Genomic DNA, 20,732 nt, shown 5'->3' with positions numbered 1-20,732 from the left:
ACACGTGATTATTTGCAGCCCAGCAGTACAGATGGGTACAAAAGGTAACATCCAAGTTCATACGGACACAGCATTAGTGTTTACGGACACCTGAAAGCAATCTGGCTCAGGAACCCACCTGTTAATAGTGAAGATAGTTCAGAAACAGGACACACACTGTGTACCTTCCCAGACCCCTCTTATTTGGTGCCACCAGTAGCAGGTGGGCTGTCCCGCTGTGTGATCCCAAACCTATTTGGTGCCACCAGCAGCAGGCATGCTGTCCTGCTGTGTGACCCCAGAACTATTTGGTGCCACCAGCAGCAGGCATGTTGTCCTACTGTGTGACCCCAGAACTATTTGGTGCCACCAGCAGCAGGCGGGCTGTGTGACCCCAGACCCGACAGAGCCGTGGCTCGGGCTGGCGCTGGCAGGGAGCAGCTGAGCCCGGGGGGACTCTGAGGCTCTGCCAATGGCTCTGGGTCTGACACCCCCTCTGCGCACACGGTAACCGGCCCCAGGCCCCCGTGACCCGCAGACAGCCGCGTTCCTGCGGGCACCGAGCCCAGGACTGTCCCCGCCGGTGCCCGGCCCGGCCCGGGGGCGGTGCCGCCTGAGGCGCCGTTGCCTCCCGCTGCCGCCCGTTGCCAAGCGCCCGGAGCCGCCACAGCCCCGGCCCTGCGCGGCACCTTCGCGGCCATGGAGAGCGTGGACAGCTCCTCCACGGCCTCGGTGCTGGCCGAGCTCGGCTGGGACAGCGCCTACGCCGTGCCCGTGGCCAACGCCGAGAACAAGGCGCTGGAGGACGAAGTGAGCGCGGGGCTGCGGCCGGGAGGGAGCGGAGCCCGCCTGCCCCCCGCGGCCGGGGAGGGAGGGAGGGATGGAGGGAAAACCTAGGAGTTCCGCGGAGCTGCAGAGGGCACCCGGGAGGGAGATCCTGCCTCCGAGCGTGGGACCCGCATCCCCCGAGCCCCCCGGGAGGAGGAACGGGATCTGTGCGGTCCCTTAGCAAAGCTCGGGGGTTTCCCCCGAAACCTCTCCTTTCAATGCTTTGGAGGAACGCAGCGTGTGCTTCTTACATTTTTTTATTAATAATCGCAATGACTTATCCTTAAGTAGTCGCAGGTAATAAGCGCTCAGCTGCAAATAGTCACTTGGCGATTCTAATCTTAAACAGCTGCAGAAGATGCAAAAGGAAAAAGCGAACCTGAGGAATGAGCTGACCAACTTTAAGGAGCGCATAGAAGCCATGACGGCTCATTTGAAGAACGTGAGACAAGACTTAAGCTTCTCTCAGGTAAATCACCACCACAAGCTGATCTGCTTTATCAGACAGACTTGTAACCTGAGTGTCTCTCTGTGGCTGGTATCCCTGTACATTTTGCCAGCTTTGTTAGAGATTTTTTTTTTAGGCCTTTTCTCCCAGGATTTCCACAAGAAACAAAAATTAAATTATATATCTGAGTGATATTATTTGATGGTCATTAAGAAGATCGCCCTAAGTCAAATGAATGTACCTAGAAGAAAGCCAAGGAGGATACATTTTAGAATTCTTCATGAATGGGGGCTTTCGAAATTATTAAGAAAAAATTGATCAAGGAAAACAAAACATCAGTGTATGGGAAGAACAAATTTATATTCTTTATAATGGTCAAGAATTAGTGGTGAAATGCTAGAGAAGAGTTAATTTACAGACCTGAAAAATGACGTGACATGGTTAAAGTATGTCTTCACTTACATGCTGAGTTAATTGGCCAAAATGGGTAGTTTAGATTTCTAGAGTCTGGAGTCAAAGCTTTACTCCCTTTAGGTAAAATCTCCTAGGTGAAAAACTCTTATTCCCTGCAGCTGAGTAATGTCTTAATGTTTGGGGTTTTTTCGTATGCCAGATTCAAGTTTTAATTTGAATTAGAAGAAGAAAGATTAGACAATACAGAGGTACTGCCATAGGCCAGCCTGGTGGAGGTCTGTCTCATCCCAAAACAACAAATTTTTTATTTTATTTTATTTTGCTGCACCTGCTGAATCAGATGTAAAGTCACTAGTGATTAAGAGACTAAGATTCTAAGATTTTGATGTTGAAAGGTTAAGATTTCTGAATCTTGGGTGAAAAATCTTTGAGTTTTTAGGGTTATAAATGGTTGATCTGTGGATACTTGATACAATGTGCGTACGTGTGTGTATATGTATATATATAAAAATATAAGAATACATATATTTGAGATACTAAAATCCAAACAATAAAGTTTCTCTGAAGATTCCTACATTTACTCGGTGAAATCACACCATCTGTGACTTGGGATTTGATTGTATGTAGAAAAAAGTTTGTTTGTTGATATATACCTTTTGTTTATTGTAAAACACTGCAATTCATTATTCTGCAGTATCTTTACAGAGCCAGAGAGAATGAAATTGAAACTGAACAACACTTTAAAGCCCTTGCCGAGAGAGAATGTGGACGTCTCAAAAGTGACCTTAAACGACTGCAAAATGAGTTGATTTCCTTAGGAGAAAAGAAAAACAGACAAGAAGTAAGGTTTAAAATTTTTGGAAGAGAACACCTGTATTGCAAAATTTTATAGCTTGTCCTCACTTGCACTTACAGAAACAGTAGTATAAGTCGTGAATGGCTAATTATAATTAAAACTTCTGAACTGTAGTAGATGACCTGGATGTGCTTTTCCCTGGGAAGGCAAATAAAAGGACACTGAGGATCTCCTTGCTTAGACTTGTCAAGACTTAGCAAACATTAATTAGATATTGAAAGACTTTTGTTCCTAATGCCAGATACAGAGCCACACATCCATATCACTGTCTAGTTAATTCTCACAGGTATTTTCTTTATGGCTTAAAAATTGTTGGTGGCAATCTTCTCCACATAAAATAAACTCTGGGCATGATTTCAAGATCAAACATTTGTTTCACGGTAAAAAGTAATCTAGTGCTATCCAATTATAAGTGGTTTTCTGGGATTGGAAATGTCTCTTTTTCTTTCCATGAATTATTTAAATTATTTTTTTTTAATTTGCTCTATTTCTTCTGATTAAGGCTGTTTGTAATCTCTGGTCTCTGAATGGGTAGCAGGATGAAGATATTCTCACTATTCTGCTGGGTGCAGATTGTCCCATTTTAGTGTCAGGGACAGTCTCTTCACAGTCATGTGGGGACATCTGAAAATTGACATGTAGGATAAGGATCTAAGAGCTTGGTCTTAGCATGTGAGGGAGGAACTTTACCTTTTGATGCCTCAGATCAGTTTATTATGTGAAATAAATATCCCGGATATAGGTATAACTTGCCAGAGGTTGACTTTTCTATTTAAAATTATTTGCATTTCAAATTTGTGACAACATGCTGTCTTGTTTCTTGTTTGAGAGCAGGACATCCAACAGCATTCCTCAAGTATAACACACAAGTAATAAAAACCCTAGCAATTCTATGGACAAGATATGTGTAAATTTGTTGCAGTAGCCTGAACTGATTGCTTCAGTTACTATTCAATGAATATTAGACATTTTGTATTGACCCTTTAATTTTCTCCTATTTCATAAGAATACTATAAGTAAAACAATTCAGAAGTTGGAAGACTTAAAAGAACAGATGAACTGTGATGAGGAAGTCCTGGAGAGCTGGCTAAAGGAATTAAATCGTACAGATAATGATGCTCTTGCAATCCAGAAGTATGCACAGCAGGATGAAGGGAAACTAGGAGTAAGTAGAAATGGAAACTAAATGGAAAACCATTTGGGCATTTGAAGACCTTGTTATATTACTGAGTCAGATAAGATGGACACAAGATTTTGTACAACAGTGCTTTTAAACTGGTTTTCATTTAGCACAACAGTGCAATTCCATATGAGGTTCATTTTAAAGATCAGAGAGAACAACTTTTACAGCAATGAAAGGCATGGTTTAAGACATTAATTTGCTTGTTTGTCTGGGTAAAATTTAAATTTTTCTGAGAGGGTGCACAAATAGATAATAAAATCTGGAAAACAGTGCCACTGAACTCAGAGGAGTTGGATCAAAAATCCACCCCAAGTGTGGATGAATAGTGTAGGTTTCCCTTTTAGAACCAAATTTGTCAATATGGCTGAAAACAAAGTACAGCTACTTCAGTAAAGCTACCTGGAATAATGAAAGATATAAACACATATATCTGTATAAACAGAGATTCCAGTCACAAGTTCATACTTTCTCAGGGTTAGTTCTCAAGTATATTATTAATATAGAGATAAGTAACCTGGGTTATTATTCTTTTTAGCCTTTAAATACAGTGAGGAGAAATTTGATTTTTACTCATTAAGTACTTAACCCAAAAACTTAGTTTGCACAAACAGTCTCACTGCTATCATTTACAGTAGCAGTCACACAGCATAGTAGGAAGAGTGAAGTAGGACACCACATATGCATTTACACACAGTTGGGGGGTTACTTGGCCCTTGTTGCAGTCTGGTCCCAAGGGCTGACGTGATCATGGCCTATTGTATGACTGAAAATCTGGAAGGCTAAACTGTCAGCTTTTTGTTCTCTAAAGCAGAATAAAATTGATGCCTCAGTAATTCAACCTCTAATTGTAGCAGGGCTTTAAGAATCTATAAGATGTGATCTATTTGTTTTCAAATACATGATATTTTCATATCCTTTCATTTTCAGGCATTAACGTTTCAAGTAGAAAAGTTGACCATACAGGCAAATCAGAAGCGCAGAGCTCTTGATAATGAGCTTACAGAGACCTTAACAGCTCAGGTTTGTGCTTAAGGTTCTTGGAGATTCCTTGGTTACTTGTGACATTTTTAACACCAGGAATCATGGGGGTACTTTCTTTTAAACAGATGGAGCTTGACAGGGCAGCTGAAGATTGTCGCCGAGTTCATCAAGAAAGGCAAGAAGTCATCAGGCAGTGGGAGAATGCAATACAACAGATGCAAAAAAGAGATCAACAGATTGATCACTGTGCTTTGGTAAAACTGCTGGAACTGATCCGTATCTGGATTTTGCTTGGTTTGGTTTTTTTCTTTTTAAGCATCAGAACTACAGCATAATTTTCCCAGTAGCTAATCTTTTACTTAACCTTTCAAAATACACAGTTTTCACTGAATAGCTATAAATCTGTCAGGTAAAGAAAGCCTTATTACTGTTAATAATTTTCCTCTTGCATTTCATCTGTTGCAAGTCTATCTGAATGTTTGTTTAGCTTTTTTTCTCCCTATTCACTCAATCAAAAATTATTTTCATATGAGTTTATAGTGTCACTTTTTTTTGAAATTATTGGAATATTTTGGAAGTTTTCATTCCAAAACAATTAGAGTATTTGGTGTTGTGAAGGAGCTGTGGAATAAAGTAATTTTAAGGATGATAACTGGGCTGTCTCATGCAAATAATAGTTATAATAGCAATTGGTCTTCTGGTTGTATCTTTAATTAATCTACCATATCTTAACTAATGCAAACAAATATAAAATACTTTTATCCTGATAGCTAATTGCAGAGATAAAACAGGAGATCAGAAAGAAAGAAATTGTGCTGAAAGAGAAGACTGCCTTTTTGGTAAATGAAACTCTTAATAATATGGAATATGAAAAGAAAATCTCTTCTGCTGAACGGAAAGCCAACCGCCTCCGAATTGAGTATCAAACTCAGGAAGCCAACAGGGTTCGTCTGCAGGATGAGGTGAGGATGACCAAACAGCTCAGAAAAACAGACTGAAACTCTAACTGTGGTCCAGATGGAGGAAATACAGGAGTAGCATTTCCTTTTCCCTGGTTTTATGCTAGACTCTTAATAATTCAACAAAATGTTGCTCTTCTCAGCCTACTCCTGATTATTGGGATCTGAATCCTTAAATCCTTTTATTGAGAGTGGTGAAAAGATTAGCTGATATTCTCTGTTGTGTTGGTGTAAGATGGATGAATTTTCTCTTAAATGGTCTAGCACTATTAGATGCCTCAGGAGGTGTGTCCTGCCTTTAGCATACATAGACTGCAGTACTGCATAAAGATGAGAAATCTCCTCCAGATTCCAAACAGTTCCTGTCCTGTGCTCTCAGAAGTGTATGTTGATGGGCCTTGTAATGAGGTTAAAATTCCTGAGGAAAAAACCAAATGGCTTTCTAATCAAGAGGCAGTAGGACAGGGCTGCCCTGTGAACAAGCCATGCTTGACATTGTCCATGCTTACTCTACACTTAAAGCTGGGAATGAGCTGCACTGCTTAATGACTTACACACCTGTAGAAGTATTTCTAAGAGGTAATTCAGGTTTCATGGCTCTGTTGAGAAGGGATACACTTGTATTACCTGAGTAAATTTTCTCTCAACAAGAAAATGGTAACACTGGGCTACTCAGCGAGCTTGGTGATTTTTAAAACCCTTGCATCTGCTATTGCCTTAACTTTGGATAGCTTTTCTGTAGCAGGTGGTTCATAGATTGATTTCCTAATTAAACTGTAGGTAGCTCAGACAAGGGGTAGGCTATTAGATTACCCTATAATTCATGCTAACTTGAGGGTTCCTAGAATTGGTATGTTTTCATCTCAAACTGTGAGATTCTTACTTGAAGTTTTTCACAATTAATACTCCATAATGGGATAATAGAACAGTCTCCCATTATTAGAACATCTGTGGCATGCATGTGAGAAACAAGGAAAGAAAGAGATAGTTCAGCCAACAACTGGTTGGCTCTAAGAAACCTGCTATACATGACCTTGATCAGGTTTCTTCATCTGTGAAAGTGAAGACAATTACACTTATGCTGTTAAGTGATACTTTGAAGAGTAAGCTACTGATTGTGAAGTATTCCTATTGTGTTTAATGACTGTCATGTATTTTTTACCAAATTAAATATCTGTGCATTTTTGTCACAGTGATCCCTTATCTTAATCAAAGTAACTTTTTGTACCCAACAAAGTTTGATGTAGAAATATTTATTAGATATATAAGGGCATCCATGTTTCATGAAGAACCTCATCAAAGTCAGCTGTGCACTATAAAACCATGGTTGCACTTGTACAGATGCTGTTGGGCAAACATTGCAGCCACAGCATCTTCATGATCCATTCTGTAGCTGTAATTATTAAGCATTTTCTCCCAATATTCAGACTATGTAAATTAGTTTACTAGCTTTGTCAATTTACAGTGCCTTACTTCTCATTTGGAAAGCACTGTTAAAGATTAATGGCATACTTACCAATAAATAAGTCCCTTACAATTTTAAATATCCAAAGTAAATAATGGCTCGATTGCTCTATTTTGTAATTTATTAGCTGGAAGCTTTGAAATCCACTGTGGACAGAACTGCTTCTGATCTAGAGTCTTTGAGAATACAAGTAACCAATCTGAAGAAAGAAATTCAGAAGAAACAAGCCAGGTAAGAAATATCATTTGTAAGGATTAGTAATACAATCAAATCCTTGAGGTAGCGAAGAACCTTAAATAATGTTGATGATTAAAGCCTCCAACTTTCTGGGTCCTTCATGTCCTGCATAGTTTCTGACACTGGGCAATTTAGGGAATACTCAAAGTAATCCTTGTTTTTAAAGGGTGTGAAAAAATCCTTTGGATTTGGATATCACAGACTGAAGTTTAGCCCACTTCATACAGCAACTGCTCAGTCAGGTTAGCTGCTTGCTTTTGGTAGCTGTATAGGCAACCAACATTTAACTTGTTAAATCATGTCATTTTGTTTAGATTAAACTTTATTATTGAAGGAAATATAAATCTTTCCGATAAACTGAAGCTTGTGACTGAGGAGACACTCAGTTCAGAAGAGAAAGCTTTAAGGATGGAAGAAATACTGAAAGCAGAAGAAAAAGCTGTTGAGGTAAAATGTTGTTCATGGTTTCCATAAATGAGGATTCACTTGAATTTGCAACTCTATTATTTTAAAATAATCTCTATTAAAATGAAATGAAAGTATTAATATGACATGTAGCTGTTTCATCAAATGCTGAAGTAATCTGCACGTAGATATGTCAGCATCTGTGCTGAGAAAACTGGAGGAAAATAAGAGATCCTAGTAATTTTGAAGAGTATATTAACATAGGATGTTGATACTCATCAATAACGTTGTGAAAGAGTGAGAATCTTGTCAGGATGACTTTTAAGTAGCATTGCCACTGAAAACTTCTTAGCTCTAGTAGAACACCACCAAAGCTTATAAACCTGCAAAGAACTGTGATTTTGATGAACAGATTAAAAAAGATTTAGAAATCTTTTAATCAGATTTGGCTGGCCTAGTCTGCTCTTCGTTATTTTAATTCTACTACATGACACTCTATAACATCTGACTTGTTGTGGCCTATTAAATAATTACTGGCTTGCTTTAGATTCCATTGTGTATAAAGATTTTGATCTGGGAAGCGACATGTGCAAGCTGTAAGGTGACTTTTTTTAACATGTCTAGTAATACTTCCTTTTAAATTCAAACCCCACTTATTACGTTGCCAATTAATTCTGGGAATAAAATAATCTAATTCTTTAGCATCTGATGAGCTGCAAAGGGCATTTGAATAAATGCAATGTTGTAATACAATCATCTGAACTTACCTGCATTTCAGGAAATGCTTATGCTGTTTTGTCATTGTGCTACTAATTCTCCTAAAGTATTTTCACTATTTAGCTTCTGACTGAACATAAGAGAAATACTTTTAGTATTTTGCTGGACAACTGAGCACTGGATAAGCTGAAGCTTTCATTACTGTAGAATGACCAGGTTAAATTAATGTGACAGCAGGTGTTCACACAAGTGACAACAAAGCTGTATCTGTGCACACCATTGCACACTTTTTTCTTTCCCCCTATTTTGTGTTTTCTGTTGCATGTATGTGAAATAATGCCTTGCAGTAGATTGAATGTTATTTTTCAAATTTTTTAACTCCACAGGCATTAACTGTACATTTTAAATACACTTTCAGAAACTAGAGACAGGATGTCTTTCCATTATAGAGTTTCTTAATTTACAGGCCTTGCTGTTTTGGCTCTTCAGATAATTTGAAAACAAGTTGTAATGGTATAACATTTCATTAAAACCTTATTTGCTTCCCCTTAAGACTGTTTTCAGGATGGCTAAACCCTTAGCAGGGTTTCTTTACTTGTGTCTGTGGTGGATAACCCAAAATGACATTGAGCCTGGCAGCTCCACAGCTCCAGGGGAATATTTTAGCTAGGATGAACTGTTCTTGAACAATGTCTGCAATGTATTAGTCAGAAGCATGCCTTCCATCACCATTAGACACACAGGACTATTTGCTGCATCTGTTAATTTACTGTGAAGAGATATTTACAGGAACAATGTGGATGAAATGTCCCCATTTTGTGCTCTAGTTCTGGGACACTTCTCCCTCTTCAGTTTTTGGCAAAACACTGTTGCACACTGCAGCTTAATGAATATCTTATCTCTATTAACAACCTCACTTAAAGAGAGAGAAACAATTCTGTTAAACAAATTAATTTAGGTACGCACAAAAAACCACGAAGTGAAGGTCAAAGCAAGATCCAATGACAGTGGATGAATTCATCATTGCCATTAGCTTCAGAAATACAGCTCAGCACTGGGGACATGCTTAGAAACCAGTTTGCTTCCAAAATTAAATTGCTTTGTTCAGGCATGATCCAAAGACCACTGACATGTGCTATACAGTCCATAACAATTTCATATTAAATTTACAGTTGCCTTTTATGTCCTAAGTTTTGGATTTGGAATTGCAGCAAGTTCAACAACAAAAAAATTCTGTTTGGTAGAATGTGGACTGTGACTGTGAACTCTTAAAGAAGGAGCTGAGTTATCTTTCACCATTATTTAAGCCAGCAAGAGGGTTGTATACATATTAAATCAAGAATAAACACATTGTTAATCAACACAGAAAAGTCTGATCTCAGGTGTTTTGCATATTAATTTAAATGTACATCTTCAAATTCTGTACCAGACTTGAGCTAAATGTAAATGAGTCCTTTGGAACAGGAATGGGAAGTCACATCACTCATTTTAGGATGTACCTTACAGGAAACTGGCTTGAGCTTTGGATAGTCTTTGGTTATTTGAGTTGAGGAAAGAGGGACGAAAAGAATAAAATTGTCTTCCTTGTTAGGCTTATAAAAAGAAAATAATCTCAATTTTGTTGGTTTTCAGTACATTTCAGGTTACCTGAAACGTTCAGCATTGTCTTCCTGTAACAGACCCTACTAAAACCTCATTTCCTGCACTGATTTAGGTTTTAATGGCAATTTACCTCTGAGAATAAGGAAGGGATTTTAAAATGTGTAATTTTTCAAACAGAATTATTCCAGCTTATATAAATACACATGTACACACAGAGAGTTACAAGTTTTAATAAACCATTGAAAACCTTTGTAATAATTTCTCCAAATATTTACATATGCTGGAGGCAATGAGGAGGTTTTTTTAAAAAGATGACAGGAATTTAGATTTCTGAAAGGCTGAAAGAATAGCATTCCCGTAATTGGGAAAAAAGTCATATAATAATACGGTAGGATTAGATTTAAAAAATAAATAAAAAATATTACTTCAAGTCAAATACTCCTCTTGCCAACCATTTTGAAGACCTATGAAATTCTATGTTCATATTAATGGATATAGTATTAAAAGTTTTAATTTTCCTATATATGACTAATAAAAGCAAGTAATTTCCCAAAAATTACTTCTGATGTGATTAATTACTTCTTTCTGCTTAACAATCAATTTGTTACCAGGAAAAAGAAAATGAAATGAGACAGTTAAAGGAACTACTTTTCAAGAAGAATCAGGAGTTAAAAGTGCAGAAGGATAAGGAGAAGGTTGCTCTATCAGAAATTGGGGGAGCTCAAAAATCACTTAGAAATCTCCAGTGTCGACTGCGCAGACTTGATGCAGAACTGTTTAAACAACAAGAATTAATATATAACCAGGTAAAATGTTAATGTACTTTCATACTATGACTGTTTCTTGAGTCTACTGATAGGGAGTTGCTTAAATTCTGTAATCTATAACATCTTTCCATTTAGGAAATGCCATGCAGTACAATTTATTATAAAGTCTGCATTTATTTCTGTCTCTAGATGTACAGATAAAATTGAAATTACTGAAACTTGCTAAAGTATCACTTACATTTTGCACTTGTGTATTTCATTATTTTTTTGCATTTGCTGCTTTTCCCACTAATTTCTAAAATCCATTCTTTACTTTGATCCCTCTGAACCACAGACACCTCAGGGTGTATTTTTTAAGCAATACAAGAGGTACATGCCAAAATCCTGTTATTTACTAATTGGATTATGTGCATATTTCTTATGCACCACTTTGAAAATTTGCTCTTTTATATCAGCATCCACTGGTAACAGCAAGATGGCAACTCCCCTGTAAGCCTCCCTACAGCAGCCTGTGCTGAGTGTGCTTTGTTACTCTTCTAGAAGATTACCCCTGAACCATCACTGCTCATCAGTCATCTAAGATACTTTGCTAATGAGGTCTATAAGCCAGAAATGATTATAAAAACAATAGTTTAATTGGGTGATTGTCCTAAAGCCAATGTTTAGATCCAAGTTTATTGCTTATCTCATACTATTAATTCTCTTAAAATTTATTTTAACAGGATTTTTATATTCAGCGAATACAGAGACGGCTGTCACGGTTAGAAGGGGAGGTTAATTCAGATGAAAAAGAAATTTTGGAAGCAAAAGTTGCTGAACTTAAGAAAACCCTAGAAGAAAAGAAAAATGCCTATGATGTTCTACAGGCACAGTACAGGAAACTTCAGGTGACTTCTTTAGCACATCAGGCTAATTGTGCAACATCTAGAAACCTCAGGGAATTAAGGAGATTGGGTCTTATCAATAACACAGATTAAAAGGCATCTGAACTTTATGTAACCCATGTGGAAAACTTCATATATTCCCTATACCCAGAAAAATAGGTTATTACTGCCCAACTGAGACACCTGAGCATGAAGACCAGCATTGCAATGTTGGAAAGACAAGCTTATCTTTCATCAAGGTCTTACCAACTGCTTGCAAATGTCTGAGTTTATTGTTAGGACCTTGCAGAAATAGGTGAATGCTATTCTGTGTAGCTGTTACTTTTATATTTTTCATAAATTCATAAGTACAGTTGCATTTAAAGTTGTCCAAAGTCACATTACTGAACTGAAGGGACAGTTGACCCCATCCTGATCCATAACTCAGAAATACTGTTTTGCTGGTTTTATTCCCATGTGAGAATCTTGCATACACATGCTTTTCCTCTGGTTTTCCTATGCAATGATCATCCTTAATTCTTTAAAAATGCACTTACCTTTCTTGTAGAGAAAAACCAACCAGTTATTCTGTAGCCGGTTTATAATTTCTTTTTATAAGTATTGTCTTTGAGTATTAATCAGCTATATTTTAACAAATTTAGAAAACTCTTTTCAAAGAGAAGCCAGAGAAAGTAAAAAGTCAGTTTTTTTAATAAAACATAACAACTGGTTTCTCAAAGTGATAGCTGAGAAAGAATTTGACTTAATGAGGGGAAGAAACTACTTATAGGAGAGCCCTTTAAATGTTGTCATTGCATGGATCTCCAGTTAATGTTGGGCAAGTAGTGCCCACACCCGAGTTTTGAAGAGATGGGAAATTGAGCAGTGAGCAAAATCAAACCTTGAAACTCCCCTCCAGGAATTTTACATATCAAAGACAGATGGACACATGATGACGATGGTTCCTGGTTCCAGGACTTAAAATTATCTCATTTAAAATTAACTGGTAGCTTTTGTTGCAATTTACATTCACAGAATGATGTCCAGTTCGTGAGGAGAACAATTCATAAGACAGGAGAAGAAACAAGTGCTTTGGTGGTGAAGATAGATGAACTAAATCTTTACAATGAGAGATCAATTCAGGATTTAAAAAAAGCTAAGGCCCTTAAGCAGGTACAGTATTATTCCACAACTTTACTAATACAGGACACATCTGTTTGTTTGGGCTGTTGTCTGTCTCCCATGGTGCTACATCATTATATCCATAAAAATCCTTTTTGTAGTTTTTCTAACTTACCAAACTTTCAGCTTCATCACTATTATCTTACTAGACAAAGTGTTGCTTCTCCTCTCTATACAGCATAAAGTTTGATGAGGTATCAATTTAATCCCACATTAGTTATACCACAGTATCAGTGGATGGTTGCTTTTTTTCTGAAAAGCAATTACCTTTAAAATAGAAAAGGCATTTACTGTTCAAGGATGTCTCTACCTAGCACTGAGTGTTTTTTCTCAATCTGTGATGCCTACTAATAACTTTGGCACAGTTTTGTTATTAAATTGTGAGGGTTTGGATCAATCCATATTCCAAAATAAGGAGTTAGAAACAAAATGCAAGTCCTTCTCCTCATGTTAATAAACAAAAAATATGGTTCCCACTCCTCTAATTATTGCACTTTTTTTCCTGCAATAAGCTTTAGTTCTTCAAGGAAGCACTAAAACAGCAGAACAAGATGGTTTGAGTAGCAGGGAAAAGAGTTTTGCTGTCAGCTTTACTGGTGCACTTGCTCCTCAATGAAAACTCTTTCCCTAACATGGGACTTTTCTTTGGGGATGAAATTCAGGGCAACAAAAGAAAGAAGCTGATGGCCTAAAACAACTCAGATAAAAATTGGTACAGAGTTTGGGATCCATAAGAGATCTGAAGAAAATGATTCCAAGTGTTTGCACGCTAAGGAAGTTCACCACTTGCTGCTTTTCATAAGCTTTGGTGTATAAAAAGTTTGCTCATGTAACATGACTTGCAGACCTACAGGATCTGGAACATATTCCCAGATGGTTTTAATGCTTCAAGAAAGATATTGACTGCTTCAGAAAATTCTTTGTAAGGTCTCCTAATTTGTTTGAAACCACCTAAACTGAAGAAGTTGTAGATGGAAAAGTCTAACAACCCAAAACTCAGAGTGAATTACCAAGCCTGATGAATTTGTATAAAACCTATCAGGAAACAATCTACCCCTGTCACACTCACCATGTAAACTGTTGGCAAATAAGAAAATGGCAACATTTTGAAATGCAGAGTAAAATGAGTCTTACAGTTATATATATATTAAAGGTAAAATAATGAATAAATATTGATTTATTAAATTATAAATAATCATAATTTTGGTACCCTTTTGGCATTTATTAGGACATGATGGTCGACAATAACCTCCTAAAACTAGAACTGAAGCGCCTTAAAGATACTCTGTGTAATAAGACAGAGAAAGTTCTATCAATGGAAAAACAAAGACTGGAGTTAAATAAAGCCATAGCAGAAAGAACTGAGGAAATTAAGATCCATAAGGCAATGCTGGATTCCCAGATAAGACTCGTGGAGCAGGAAAGGCAACGCAGAAGGTAACTGTGCTTATATAAATTAAACCTGTAGCTTTGAGTATATTTTATATGGGGACTTATTGAAAAGAGAAACATTTTACACAGTTTCACCCATAGAGAAATTGAAGAAGAAATAAATCTTGCTCAAAGCTATATACTAAGACAGGAGAGCCCAGCAAGAGATCCCTTCTCTGACATCTAGCTGCAGCTTTAGCCCCTTGGTGATTAGGTTTGTGATATGTTTTGGTTGGTTGGGTTTTTTTCTTCTTTTTAACTAATGAGCTTTCCATTATGTGGAAACATAATGTATAACATAATAAATCTTCCGAATTACATATGTACCCTCTTATAAAATAACTTTTCCCTCCTGTAATAACCAGTGCAAAGTACCTGGGAAGGCTTTAGCCCTGAAATCCCAGTGACATATCCAGCCAAAAATGAACATTCCAGCAGCTGAACTGCCCTGCTAACCACACCCCACACAATGGGAAATTAGAGTGATTTAGAGTGGCTGAGGCTTAACTGCTCACCAAGAGTGCAGACTGTGCCTTTCTTCCTTTGGTAATTACCCAGCTAATTGATACTTTCATGTAATTTGATTTGGGGTCGTTCTCTGCTGTTGCTTGTGCTCATCCAGCAGTGGCAATGTTAAGATACCATCAGCAGGGGCAGCCATAGGACTGAAACGCCAAATCTGTAAATTTTGGGAAGGACTGTGGCACAGCCTCCCAGGATGCAGTGATCTGGAATGTCAAAATAGATTTGACTCAGTGTAGGTAACCAGAACAATGGATGTCTGTGGCTGGGAGAACACAGAAAGCAACCAAGACCAGTGTCAGCACAACTGCTGCTCTGCCTGCCTCCTGCTACAGGCTGCTGGAATAACACCAGGAATTTAAACTGCCACAGCAAGAACTGCCCACAAAACACCACCAGACAAACACTTTCTCAATCCATTTCTTTTCTCCCAAAACAAATCAGTGCTGAATTTCAAGAATGCCTAAGTAAAATTGACAAACTGAGACGCAGATATGAAATTTTTACTCTTGCCATGATGCCCCCTGAAGGAGAGGAGCAGAAAAGTCAAGCCTACTATGTGATTAAGGTATTTTCTTAACGTATTTCACTTTAATTCAAGTATCTAAGCTATAGATTTCCCTGGGCTCTATTCAAGTAACTAAGGCAATCTCTTTGCTTACTGCTTACTTTGAGTCTAATTGTTTTATGTTATTTGGCATTGCTGGTTATTTAAATGATACAGCCATTTCACACGAATCTCTGTGGAGCCTTAATTTTGAGCAGTTTGAACAATTCACTTCAGTGCTCGCTAATTTACAAAGACACAAGAATTACTTGCCAAGTGGCAATGCTATGAACTGAAAACTAGTTTATCACAGTCTCACATGATCTTAAATTCTACTTGTCAGTTATTTCTAGGTATTTATCACATGGTGTTTGCACCCTGAAGAATGTCAGCTTTCCCCTTTCACTTACCAATCATTCATGCATACTTAAGCTTTTAACTGGAAAAAAAAAATCAGTCTTTATCCATAATGCAATACCCTGGTTCTGGAACAGGAATATATTATTTTTGATCTCCACAAATTCTCTGATATCTTGTTAAGACAAAATGCTTCCAGCTGTGAACTTGGCTCTGAAGTTCGTATTTTTCATATTCTTAAGTGTTAAATTTCTTAATGATAGTATTTCTGCTACTGTGAGATCCAGAACAGCAGAAGACCCTCAGCAGAACCCATGTGGTCACTGTGGGTGTATAAAACACCCTCCACACCTACAGATTTTTTTCTCAGTGTCATATTTTCTGAGGGCATAGAAAATATTTCACCTGTTGGCTGTTTCTTAAATCTCGCTGGTCAGGTAAATGAAGAGTTACAAGTAATTCCTAAACTGGATGACTTCTAGCAGTCTCTCTGTGGTTTTATATAATGTACAATCTCAACTCTTGTACTTTGTGGGTGAAGCAAGCAGATGTGAAACGTGCTGCAGTTCAAGTCAGCAGTGCAGGGCATGGACATTGCTCCCTACACTGTGGATGCTGTTGGTCAGGACTTGGAGGGCTTAGCTAGAGAGGCAGATATCCATCATGAAATGCACATGGATTAAATACCTCAAAGAACTTCCAGTACTGTAAATAACTAGTCCTTCCAGTCCCCCAGTCACTCAAATCTCAGTTCAAGCAACTTAAACCCCTGGCTGGTATTTTTTTCTCTATAATGATCCTAATACTTTCAGTAAATGTGCAGGCACCTAAAATACCTGTTTTGCTTTCAGGCTGCACAAGAAAAGCAAGCACTTCAACAAGAAGGTGATGATTTGGAAGCAAAGATCTGCAAAGCTGAAAAAGAAATCGTAGCTCTGGAAAACACTTTGCGTGTTCTTAATAGCTGCAACAGCAACTTCCGAAACTCTTTCAAGGAAGTCACTGAGACAAGTATGTAAAACAGGAATTGCTGTTTGCTGTGGTGATGATCACACAGCTCGGGTATGTAGTGGGGAAATTCCATGGAATTGCTAAACTGAGAGTAGCAAAAGGGAGTGTAATTCCCATGCTGCTGTGAATAGCTCAGCAGAACAAGCGCAGAAGAAAGTGTAGTCAGGTGTAATTAACTAAGATTTATGTTGTTCTCTCAGATTTGTGTGAAAATCTCTAAGCCTGTATACACTTTGTGAATAGTCGTAAGTAGGAACAGACGGGAGAGGCAAAGCATAAAGATGATTCCTGGGGGATCATCCCTGGGAGGAAGTGGTGTCTATTGGAGTACATGGGCCTAGTGGATAACTGCACTGCCACTCAGACTTCGTAACTTTGCTCTCTCTCACAGTGGAACTTTTTGTTTAGTGTCTAAAAACCATCACTTTGAGAAATTACATAAATAATAAGTATTATCTAGAATTAAGTTTAACTTTTGTGCCCTCTACTGGCTCTGGAACCAGTAGCTTTTAAATCATTTTCCCTCATGAAGCTAGTTACTTTTTCAAAGTAATCTGGAATTAGTAGGAGAGTATTTAAAAAACCCACAAATCTTGAAGTTGCTGAAATACCATCAATACCCATATAGTAATACTCTGTGATGCAGCTCCTTTAAGGTCCAACTTATTTTCAAGTGAAAACACAGTTGTATACACAGCAAAAATGCTGCCTCATTGTTTGGGATCACAGGTGAGGAACGTGAGGAAAGACTGAAACTAGAGGAGGAGAAAAGGGTTGCTGATGAAACATACCAGTGCAAAAGAAGACAGATCAAGGAACTTCAGGAAAATCTCCAGGTAAAATAAAAGTTCTAGTCAAACAGACAAGACTGCAGCACATGGCTAAACCCATGCAAGCCATCCTAGAGGAAGACTGGGAAATTGTGGTACAAATTTTTGTGTGGTCTCTTATATTTGAGTGCTTAATTGAATTTTCTTGAATCACAACAAAACTTGAGGTTTTTAGTCACACCTACAGCTAGAAGTTTCAGAGTCCAGAATGCACTGACAGATGCTGTTCTGGCAGCCACTAAAGCAGCTGTGCTTTAGTGTGCAGCACATGCCACTATTGCATCAACACACACATCTTGTGTCCTCTGGCATCTATGTCCCAGGATTTTTCTGGAACAAATTCAGTTTTATTTAGGGTGCTTCAGTTTAAACAGAATTAATTTAGCTGACTCATAACGTAGCAGGCTGAGCACTAAACACAGGGAAAGGAGAACTTGTGTTCAGGCTCCACAGCAAGGACTCGTTCTTGGTTCCCCTGGTTATTGAAAAGCCACTTGGACCTTAAGGAAGAGCAACACTTAATTCTGATGTGTGACATTTAGTTAGAACTTTATTAGGCAGAGGAAATCGAGGAACACTGCCACATGCACAACTGTTCTAAGCCCTGAGTCAACAAACGTTCCTATTGCTTATTCTACCAAAGCAGGACATATCTCTTCTTTCAGATGTGTTATTTCTTAAGGTAAAGGGACACAGATCTTCATCAGGGAGTAAACCCTGGGACATAATGAGGTGTTACAGCACACCCTTTCCTGCCTTTTTATTTATTTATTTAAAAAAAAAAACAAAACACAAAAACAGAGCTGCCCTTATGGAGCTAATTTTATTCATTCCAGTCAAAGGTATCCATCTCTTTCCACAGGAAACTATGTTGGGGTTTCTTAGGATAGCTTGCACTAGTAAATTGGTGGTGTGCCAAGTAATTAATTTGTAGACACTGCTCAGAAGCACATCTGAAAACACATACCTGCAACTTCACTAACAGTACCTTTAAAGTAATTTTTTAAGATATGTAAATTACCTGGTAGTCACTTTATCCAGGTCTGTGTCCACTAAACAAAGTTTTGAGTTATCGATAGCACTAATTGCTTGAGGTACATCTAGAAACAAGTTGTAATGACAACAAACCCTTCCACAAAGAAATACAAAAAGTGAAAGGATACCAAAACTGCTTTATAAACTAACACTGCCATTCAAATGAATTTGCAGAGCATGGAACAATACCTTGATGTAGCAGAGAAGCAGAAAGCCCTCTTCCAAGAGCAAAAGGAGGAAAAACAAGATCTTATTCTGCAGCTGAACAAGGACATTGAAGAACAGAAGCCAAAACTAGAAAGGGTTATAAAACAGGTTTGTATGTGACTGACAACTTCTACCTTTGTAGTGATAGACAGTAGTGTAGGTTAAACTCTGGTTTTAGCTTAGCAGGGTTCTGAAACAGTGTTGTATTTTCATAAGAGCAATGCTTTAAAAATATTTGTGTTAAGTGTTCCAGACTATCCAGAGAAATTCAGTCTCTGAGGCAAAATGGAACAAAAACAGAGGAAGAGAGAGACATTGATCTTCGTGAATTGAAAAGCTTCAACAGAACCGTCAACCAAGTGATAGCTGATGTTCTAGAAACAAATCCTGGTTTAACTGCAAGCTTTCAAATGTACTTTAGCCAGGTGAGCTTTCCAGTTAACTGCCACCAAAATCTTGAGTGAGAGCTCCAGCCTACTGCTGAGCTTCTTTAAGGGCAACTCCTAAATTCAACAATATACTTACAGTAAAACAGGAAAATGTTCATCCCTTTTCCACAGCTCTGCAAATACCCAGCACTATAAACCCTCCTGATATCCCAGTCCTATTATACAACCACCACTTCAACTTGTTTTTTCTTTCCAAATTTTCTAGTCCAATTTAGAGCTTCCTACTGCTTCTGCTGATGGTAGTCAGAGTTCTCAATCCACACGACATACTACCAGGTAAGTACTAGCATTGTTGGGTTGGTTTGAGTTTTTTTTCAGATAAAGTTTAAACCAGCAAAATCGGTTCCTAACTGACAGAATTTTTCACTCCCAAAGGTCTTCTCAATTGTCTCTACTTTCTGAGGACTCTATAAAAACTTTCTTCTTACACTGTCCTTTAAGTTTACCAGATTTTTCTAGCACATGATGAAGTTTACTTCAGCATCCATCAGTTTAAAATAAAACTGTAATTACAGAATAATTGCATTTACATTTCCTAATCCTGCTCTATTTAAAAAGTGTTTTTACAATATAAAAGCACAACTTTGAGCCACATTTTACACTTGGTAGTGTGAACTCCCCTTCCTGATTAAATAGAGAAAATATATATGCTTTTACTGATATCTTCTTCCCCTGTCCAAGGTATGCTCACATAGTGCCTGTGCCACACTGACCAGTTATGGTCTAACATTCCCAGAGGTTACTGAAGCCACTAGTGAGATCTTTGCAGGGGATCTCAGCTGGAATGAACACGGCTGCTGGGTGGCTGCTTTGTGAGCCACCCTTGGCAGCTCCGTTTTAGATAAAGGAATTTCTGTATCTTGATGAGTAAATTTGTCTTTCAGATCCTTCAGAAGAACAAGTTCAGTCTCTAGTCAGGCTTCATCCCTCAAAGTCGTTGAGCTGACCTTGCCTCTCCCCACTCCTGAGGAAGCAGCAGCTGTTGGCTCACAGCCACCCAGCAGAGGCAGCACCTCTGGTATTTTTAAAGGCAAAAAGAAGTTGTAAGTCATCTAGTTGAGATTCCTTAATTTTTGCAACTGACCTATATCCATGGAGTTACCTGGAACACTTGCAGCAGAAGTACAATTGTTATTGTGTGGGCTGACAGGTATTTGCTCCTTAGTGTGGTTCTGACACCCACCTTTGCAGATCTCACTGGGGACAGCGTTACCTCCTCCTTCAGTAACGCGACCACTGCCTTCAGGCTGCTTGTAAAGCAAATCCCAACAACAATGCTCAAACCCAAAGGTTCATACTTAAACTTACCTAGACAATAAACACTCTTATAAAACCTCTCTTCTGCTTTAGTTGGTTGGTTTTTTTTTAACATTACTCCTAGAGAACATTTGATATATTTAAAGAATGTAATACACTTGGCTTCACAGACAGGGGAGGGTTCCACTGAATTGGACCAG

General features: G+C 38.2%; 1 protein-coding gene and 1 long non-coding RNA gene across 2 annotated transcripts in view; one reads left to right on the top strand and one right to left on the bottom strand.

Moving 5' to 3' along the window:
- LOC127468266 (uncharacterized) overlaps positions 1-589 on the bottom strand; it is a 51,673-nt gene extending 51,084 nt beyond the window's left edge. Inside the window, exon 1 of the long non-coding RNA XR_007903517.1 lies at positions 119-589. This is a non-coding gene — a long non-coding RNA (uncharacterized LOC127468266). The remainder of the gene's footprint in view (positions 1-118) is intronic.
- Positions 590-604: 15 nt separating this feature from the next.
- Positions 605-20,624, top strand: CCDC39 (coiled-coil domain containing 39). Its single transcript, XM_051781250.1, has 20 exons — positions 605-789; positions 1,157-1,276; positions 2,364-2,510; positions 3,532-3,690; positions 4,636-4,728; positions 4,815-4,943; positions 5,460-5,651; positions 7,241-7,344; positions 7,665-7,797; positions 10,686-10,880; positions 11,564-11,728; positions 12,740-12,877; positions 14,115-14,323; positions 15,284-15,407; positions 16,595-16,754; positions 17,484-17,590; positions 18,794-18,934; positions 19,072-19,251; positions 19,481-19,551; positions 20,160-20,624. Exons 1-20 carry the CDS (start codon positions 679-681, stop codon positions 20,320-20,322), a joined length of 2,841 nt encoding a protein of 946 aa, XP_051637210.1. The 5' UTR covers positions 605-678; the 3' UTR covers positions 20,323-20,624.
- The last annotated feature ends 108 nt before the right edge of the window (positions 20,625-20,732 follow it).

Source organism: Manacus candei, unplaced genomic scaffold (genome assembly GCF_025592945.1).
Source record: "Manacus candei isolate 608988 ecotype Guabito, Panama unplaced genomic scaffold, ASM2559294v1 h1tg000015l, whole genome shotgun sequence".
NCBI classification, from domain to species: Eukaryota; Metazoa; Chordata; class Aves; order Passeriformes; family Pipridae; genus Manacus; species Manacus candei.
This window is presented reverse-complemented; position numbering and strand designations above follow the sequence as displayed.